The sequence below is a fragment of the Parasteatoda tepidariorum genome, chromosome 3 (assembly GCF_982258835.1).
Source record: "Parasteatoda tepidariorum strain Cologne lab strain chromosome 3, Ptep-v5.0, whole genome shotgun sequence".
In the NCBI taxonomy this organism is placed as follows: Eukaryota; Metazoa; Arthropoda; class Arachnida; order Araneae; family Theridiidae; genus Parasteatoda; species Parasteatoda tepidariorum.
In genome coordinates, this window is record NC_141757.1 from 123,310,874 (window position 1) to 123,319,263 (window position 8,390).

The 8,390-nt window shown below is 31.0% G+C and overlaps 1 protein-coding gene across 1 annotated transcript; it reads right to left on the reverse strand.

Moving 5' to 3' along the window:
- Positions 1-1,094: 1,094 nt before the first annotated feature.
- On the reverse strand, positions 1,095-6,656 carry LOC139427030 (uncharacterized). The gene is made up of 2 exons (XM_071187362.2): positions 5,033-6,656; positions 1,095-1,926 (listed from the first exon to the last, which is right to left on the reverse strand). The coding sequence occupies exons 1-2, from the start codon at positions 6,654-6,656 to the stop codon at positions 1,400-1,402; spliced, it is 2,151 nt and encodes a 716-aa protein (XP_071043463.2). The 3' UTR covers positions 1,095-1,399.
- Between the last annotated feature and the right edge of the window lie 1,734 nt (positions 6,657-8,390).

Consider the following 8,390-nt stretch of genomic DNA (forward strand, 5'->3'; position numbering starts at 1 on the left):
AATAACTAGAGACCGTTATCTTTCTATATTCTATGCGGAATTATTGCGTAAAGGAAAAATTGCATATTTTTCGAAAAAGGTTTAGTTCTTATAAATTATTATAATGATGTGAACCTATCAATGCCCAAATTTATATAATTGAAAACAGCGGTCACAAATTCTGGAGAAGCATGACTCTCATGGATTCGATGTGTTGCCGTTTTGCTTTGTATCAGACATAGTTTATAACACAGTTTCTTAGCTTTTTCAGAGTACGTAGCATGAACCTCGGTGACTGAGCGTTTACGCTTTACACCCCCAATTACAGTTACTGGTTTTATCTTCGAACCGGGAAAGGTTGATTCGCCTTCCATCCCGTCGGTGGGTCGAAAAATGAGTGCCAAGCATGCATGGGGACCATAGATATAAAGGTCCATAGATCCCCTATATTAGTCCCTGATGGGGACAAAACACTGAATATTCTGCTTTCAGTTGATTACTATACCGGAACATCTGTTCCAGCAGTCCAAAAGTCTAAGGTCAAGAAAACAGATGAGCACAATAGGCCTTCGCATTCCATGGGCTGCCGTACCCATGAATTTAGTTTTTTAGAGTGCATAGCGTCTCTTACATTAGTCGAGTAATTGTTGATTCCAAGTCTGGGTCCTTATTTTTGATTCTATGCAATTTTTAAAGTTTTATTTAAATCCGATACAAATGTATACTTAAATTTAAAATAAATAATTCTTGACGCATAAGTTCAAAATTAATGCATTTTTCACTTTATACAGCGTCACATGCATTTTAATCATAACACCACTCATCTTTCCGGGTTGAACACTGTTCGTAACTCCTCAAAGCACCTAAATTTATCTTTGCGCACTTTCGGAGCCAGTCACTTTTTATGACACTGATTGATTTTGTTGCATTGCGTATTAAACAATTTTCAGTTGATGCAGCGAGTCTACTTAGTGCTCTCTTTTTTCAAAGTGAGCTGAATTGATGAATATATCAGAAATAACTATGAAAATTTTAGCATTTATAAGTGAAAAAAGAAAATTTCTGCAGAATTACTTTATTCATCAAAAGATTAATATGATATTAATATAATACAATTAATGAAATATTACAACTGACTAGTCAGAGATCCAGAACTCCTTTGCTGCTTTTGTTTAATTTTTTTTCCTTCAAAATAACTGAAGGCATATGTTCTAAAAATTATATTTCACTCATCTCTTGACTATATTTCATAAATTAATCTATTTGTATTTTATTTAACACCAAGAAATTAATTAACGAAACCGAATGTTTTGAAACTTCGAAATAAATCCAGAGCAAAACAAAACATTCTAAAATATATATTACAATATACTTCAATTAAGTTTCTCTTGCCTTAGTAAAACTGGTTTGGTTCTATGCATTATCTGAAAAACCTACATTGCGAAAATGATTTTACTCCCTTAGGCTTAACCCTTTTTGGTTTCAATAGGAATATGTTCATTGATGTCTCTGGTAATGGTTCATTTGCCGCCATACTGTTTTTCTCGGGATTTTTTACCAATACCAACTCTCGATTCATTTCTCCTATCTTTCGTTCCACCATCAGGAGTACTTCAGACAAATCTTTGAGACTGTCCTCAAAAATGTTCGAAGGTGCAAGGTCTGGATCTTCAATATTTATAAGTTCGCATTCTGACTTCTCTATCTCTACTTGCTGCATAGATGGCAGATTTGATAATTGCGTTTTAAATTTTTTAATTTTCGGGTTCGTGGAATCATCTGAACTAGTTAAGTCATCATCAGAAAGCTTTGTTTTGAGCCCTGAATATTCTTCTTCATAAGGTTCTGTAACTTCTAAGTTGGAATGCTTTAATAGGTTTCTGAGGTTAGTCTCTTTGAAGCTTGACGAAGTGGCAAAAAAATCTTCTTCAAAAGGTAGAAAGCAATCTGTAGGAGAAACCATGTAAATTCAGAAAGCGTATGTACAGGGCAGAATAAAAATGAATTTAACTGAATAAAATTTGATTTAATCACATGTAAGCCTCGCCCTATAGTTCGAGATGGTGACCTAAAATATGGTAATCTGTTAGAGCAGGTGATATTTTATGAGACAAAATCATACACAAGAGCACATTTTTTAAAAATAAACATAGCTTTTATTTCAACGGATTTAGATTTCTGACTCTCAAAATATATTGGCTCTATCTGTGATTTATAGTCCCAATAGTCTGGTCAACAAGGCCGTTCAACGTTTGGATCCCTTAAAGTTAATTTTACTTACTGCGTATCCTACCATATCTAACTTTCGAATATGTAACTTTTTTTTTAAAAAAAAGGATGGATTTCTCAGATCTAGTCGACTTTCGAATTTTGTCATTGAAATTACATTCTTTAACACTAGATTGCCCAAGGAAGTCCTTTTGACTGATTTTTAATTTCAATTAGAAAAACAATGATATACATATAATGACACAATTTCTCAGAATTTTGTGACTTTTGTACAACATATAACTTTTTTATTGTTAATATTTGCAAATAACTTGTTGTATAACTATACATAATATCAAAATTTATGACAAATAAATTTTAAACAAACTTTTTTACACGTTAGTAATACTTTCACAATCCAGTCATTTTGATTGCTTTTTGGCAATATACCAAGTTTTTGTCTTTCTAGTACTAAAGTGATGAGACCAATATATATACCTTCCAATTCAACGTTTTTTCGACTATTATTAAATAAAATAAAAGAAATAGTAAATAATTCTTAAAATATCTTTGTGCAGAATCATCTTTGGAACACGAATTTTATAATTGCGCCAATTTTTTTTTCAATTCAAGTAAAATTTCCAGAAAAATAGCGAAATACTCAAAACGCATAGCGAATTGAGAAATACGCAATTAACATTAAGGATCCTAATTTTTGAACTATTCTCCTCTGACTAAACTAAAGTAACCATATTTCTCAGATTGAGGATACCTCTTTTATTTTGAGGATCAGAAATCACGTCAAATCCAAGGGGGAAAGAGTATGCTTATTCAGAAAAAGTACGTTTTGTATCTGATTTCGTAATATAAAATATCACATATACTAAACAATACAGATAAAAATCTGAGAATTTAAGAACAAGAAAAATGAAATCTAAGGATACGCATGTTAGCAAAAATGGCACTTCATCAGGTGACACACCGCCTTGACAACATGCTGGAACCTTTTTGTCGTCGGCGGTAAAACCAAAAGTCGACATTGCAATAGAAAATAAAATAAGACAATAATAAGAAACCTCAAAAAAATAAAGCAAAAATAAAGTGAAACACAATGAATGATACAAGTCAAATATACACTAAGAAAAAAACTAAGATAAAAGCGTCTACATATGGAAAACACAAAGAGGAAGTTACAGTTAGAAAAACCTAAATTATTAAATATTAAAGTGAAAATAAAAAATAACAGTGCTGACCTCTTTAAAAAGACTTGAAACAAGCAAAATTCCTGAACAATGAAAAGAAAGTGATGCCCTCTCTATTTATAAGGAACAAAAAATCGCATATACTAACTAATTACAATATTTCAGGTCACTACCCTTGAACCATTAGGATTGAGTCCTAGTACGTGACAATCTGATCATTATATCAAAAGTTGTTTAAGAGTTTGTTGTCCTCTGTTACAAATTTGTACAAACTGTGAAACTCTGTTACAAACTGTGAAACTGCAATTTTGGAACTGAAATTTATTTATAGAATTTAGAAATGAAAATTTGAAAAAGGCATACGCCTCGTTCTTACATTATATATCCACAACTATCCTAACATCCAATGGATTGGACTTAAAGTGTCTTGAGGTACATAATAATATAATGCTGCCTGTCCCTTTTTCATTTATGGAAGCCAGCACACATCTGAACAATATAACGACCCACGAGTTTTTTATTCACTTGCAGTTATCGATCGCAGCTGAAGTGACTGCTCGTAATGAGAATGATTAAATTTGCAGAGCGCGTATTCTACGATATTCGACTGAAAAATTTTATATGGTGTTTAGAGTGAGATTCTGGAAAGGCGAGTCCAGTTTTTGAGCACTTCAATTAATATTTGCGCATTTAATCAAACTATGGCTGATGAGCCGTAAAGACTTAGGTGATAGAGCGTTCGCCTTCCAATGAGGGGAACCGTGTTCGAATCCCAGCAATGGCAGGTCGATACGAATTTCACATCCGGCTCGCATTGATTACAGTGTCGACGTAAAATATCCTCAATGGTAGACGGATCATTGGTTTGAATCTCAGGGCCATCAGGCTAACAGTGGTAGGTTTTTATGTGTTTCCTCACCATGTAACGCAAATATGGATGAGTTCCGTCAAAAAGTCCTCCAAGAGGGCAAATTTCTCCCAGTAATTGACACAGGAATCCCATTGTCTTCTGGATTGGATTCAAAATTACAAGGCTGTGGGGTTGATCATCAATAGTATATATATATATATAGATATATAAGAAAAATAAATAGGGCTGCTCAAAGCTGATGCAAAGCTATAAGAAATATCATCTCCCTAATAATAATTTTAATCCCGAATGGGCTCTTCCATATCTTAATAATGATTAGTCAGAATTTTTTCACATTTTTGTTTTTCCAACATAGATAATAATTTGCAAACCCTAAATATGCATAATGTTTTTACTTCATTTAAGAAAAATTCTAATTTCATCCATTAAAAATAATACATATGAAATATGTTTATATTTTTAAATTTGCATACAGATTATATAATGGTATCTATACGAGTGTAAATCATATCACATAGTGGTACTGTTATGATTATTATTATTTCCTTTTGCCACTATTTTTAAGAATTTTTTCTTCTCATCATTGAATAAAAAACTTCTAACAACTTTCTAAACATCTATAAACTTTAATTATTGTTAATTAATTAAACATTGAGATCGTTTTTCTGTTTGAATAATTTTGGCGAAGTTGTGAAACGTATTTGTTATTCGCCAACAAAAATCATTATGTTCAATTCTCAAATACCTGAAAAAGAGATATTTAAATAATTACCATCGGGCACTCTATCATATGTTGATTCCACTATTAAATCATAATCTCTCAGCGTTTTACACTCTTCCGTTTTATCTTTTGGTGTATGAATATTATTATTTATCTCCTTTTGTTTCTCTTTACGTTTCAAACATAAACCTATAACAAGAAACATGATAATAGCTGCAACCAGAATTCCAAAAATAGCTTCTTTACCCGTAATACCTGAAGATATAGGTTGTGTGTCATTTTTAATCCCTTCTCTTGTTGTAGGACTCGAGGGCAAAACAGTAAGATATAGTTTGCTGTCAAACCCCTCGCTTACTCCTGTTTTATTATCTTTTCCATTTCTGTGTGTTTTTAAGAGCTGTTCGTTAAAATGTAGATCTTCATTAACAAAACTTTGTGATCTGGATCTCACTTTATAGTTCCTCACTACCATTTGTTGTTTTTTCTTTATAGACTGACGCAATTGATTTAACGCTTGATCTGAATTGTTCGACCGCACTAAGATATAAGCCTTATCTTGCCATGCATATTCCAACTTTCCGATTAAATCTCGCTTCTTAATTTCAGAATTATCAGAATCGTCATAATCATCCTCGTCTGATGGCGTATCGACTACTTCACTTCTTGTAGTCCTTATTGGCTCATAAATCTCAGTAGATTGTGAAGAGAATTCTGTTTTAATAAATTCTTCCGTTTTTTCGTCAATATTTTCCAATGTTACATCAAACTCATTGCTAACTTCTTTTTCGGTTACAGTTTCTGGAGATGGTGTTCCAGAAAACAGTGGTTCAAGTGAACTAATCGCACTTGGCGAGAAATTTGGTGAACTTTCTTCTATAGAAATAGTATTCAAAACTGCGACATTAGATTCAGTGAAATATTCAACTTCGTTAGTAACTTTCATAGTTGAAGATATTATTTCTGAAGACATTTGAACAGTTGGGCTCGGAAGATTTTGATATGAATTAGTAATCACTAAAGGAGATGGTTTCATTTCAGATATAGTATTCAATTCATTAACATCTATAGAAGATTCATTTCCGCTTTGTGTCACGAAAACTGAAAATGTTTCAGATAGTATTTTTTCAGATGTAATTGGCATACTTGGAGATGAATCTGTAAAAGCTAAAAAGGAAAGTTTTTCTTCAGTTCGATTCAAAACTGCGTCACTGGATAATGAAGTGGACTCGACATCGTCAGTTTTCATAATGGCAGAAGATAAAGTTTCATAATAAGTTTGCTCAGTTTCTCTGCGCGTATTTGACGACGTATCCGTAACAGCAGTTAAATACCTATTCTTTTTTTCAGATAAAATATCAGACCAATCTGTAGTTGAATTAATCTCCCTTTTCTTTTCTAAAACTCCTGTTTCATTTTGAGAAGGCATGGTAACCATCTCTAAATTCTTTGGTTTCATCTTCATTGGTAAAGTTTTTAATTGATTCATAGAAACTATAGTAGGTAGTTTATGCTTAATATTTATTAGAGTGTTTCTTATTTGTAATAAAATTAAATTCTCTTTATCTACGTGTCTTTCAAATGGAGACTTTCTTTTACTAGCCATCCATTTTCGAAAGCGACGCAATCTATTTGGATGTATTCGCCGAAAATAGGGAGCTTGATTCAGATAATCCATGCCTTTTACAGAAATATTTTTTTTCATTTGATTTCAGTAGAGTATTATTGTTTATTTTGAAATTTGAAGTTGGAGTATTTTTTTTTAATTTTCATTCCCATAGATTTACAAATATACAGTTTAAGTATCACAAGAAAAAAATATCACAAAAAATTCACACGTGTTCTTGGTAAATATCAATAAAAATTTTCTTGAATAATAGGATGTCTTTGAAAGATGTATTCTCGTTCCTGATTGGTTGTTGAGGCCTGGCATTTGCTTATGTTAGCAATCATTCTTTCCATTATATTTCAAGTAAGCCGAGCCCATCAAATATCGATTGCCAAGTACTAAAATATACCACGGTTACAATAAAATATATATAAACAAATGATAAACCTAAGTTAAGTAAATGACTTAGACGAGAAATAATTATATTTTAACAAATGCTATGTGCGATACAGCGTTATATTCAATTAACCTTCTAACTTAAGTGGAAATACTTTGACCCGACATCTTGTTTTAAACGATCAGCTGGAGTTGGAGTCATAGGTCACGTATCTGTGTATCAGTGATCGTCTTCTTCTTGAGTTGCAAGTGCCCAATTACAAGAAGAAAAAAATTAAACAGTTAATTTTTTTGCCTTACTTGCTGTTACTTGCTTTTTCATTTTTAAATTTTCTTTTTTTTGTACACATATGTTCTCAAATCTTTTGTTCTTCATCATCCGAGATTTATTTGGCAAATAGAATTTATGAAACCAATTTTTAAAAAAAAAAATGTTTTATTTCCTTTTGTAACTTAAAACAAATTATATTTAAATTGACTTGCTCAAGCGGTAATAATTATAAAAGAATTTGAAAGAACTTATATACACGGCGATTATTTTTTTTAATGGAAAGCGCCCTATATTTTTTCTATGAACACATTGTATACAAATATATGCTTGTAATTAAAGAGTATTTGTCTGTTTAAACTAAGAAAAAGCACCATTCATCTACTTGCACAAAACGATGTGTTATTATCAACACTTGGGTAGGGAAACATGCGTCTGATGTATTTTTAATACTTAAGTTGTCGACTCATTTTAGTATATTCTTCTAATATAAATTACGTTTTGCCTATTTTATAAATTCAATTAAGTTTTGATTTAAGCAGTATGATATAGAATTAGTATTGGTCTATAAAGTTAAAACTATTGTCGGAGTAAATTTAAAGAAAAAGTTATTTAAATATATAAAAAGATTACTCTTATCATACTGCTACTGCTATCATACTTCTATCACTTAGTTTATTTCCTATGGAGTATGCCATGGAATATACTATTTAAATTGATATTTAAATAATGAATGATCATTAGAGTAATGTTTCTTTTTAAATGCATGGATGAAGAAATATTTTTCTTTAAAAAAATATTATTCTAACTTAGTAACTAACGTCAAAATTGCAGGGATATTAAGATTAATACTTTAACATTGTAAGACATCGCTATACAAAATAAGTCTTAAAAATTAAAAAAAATGCGTGTACGTTTTAAAAAAGTTTGTGTATACGTACAATCAAATAAAATATTTTATTCAATATTATATAACAGCACATTATATATACAATTCAATGATATTATATAATTCAATATTATATAATAAAAAATGTATTAGCAAATAAAATATAACGTCGTTTAAAAGATTAATTTCAAAGTAAAATAGTAAAAAAAACTGGTTACCACAACGTTAACAACCACAATATAATGGCGAT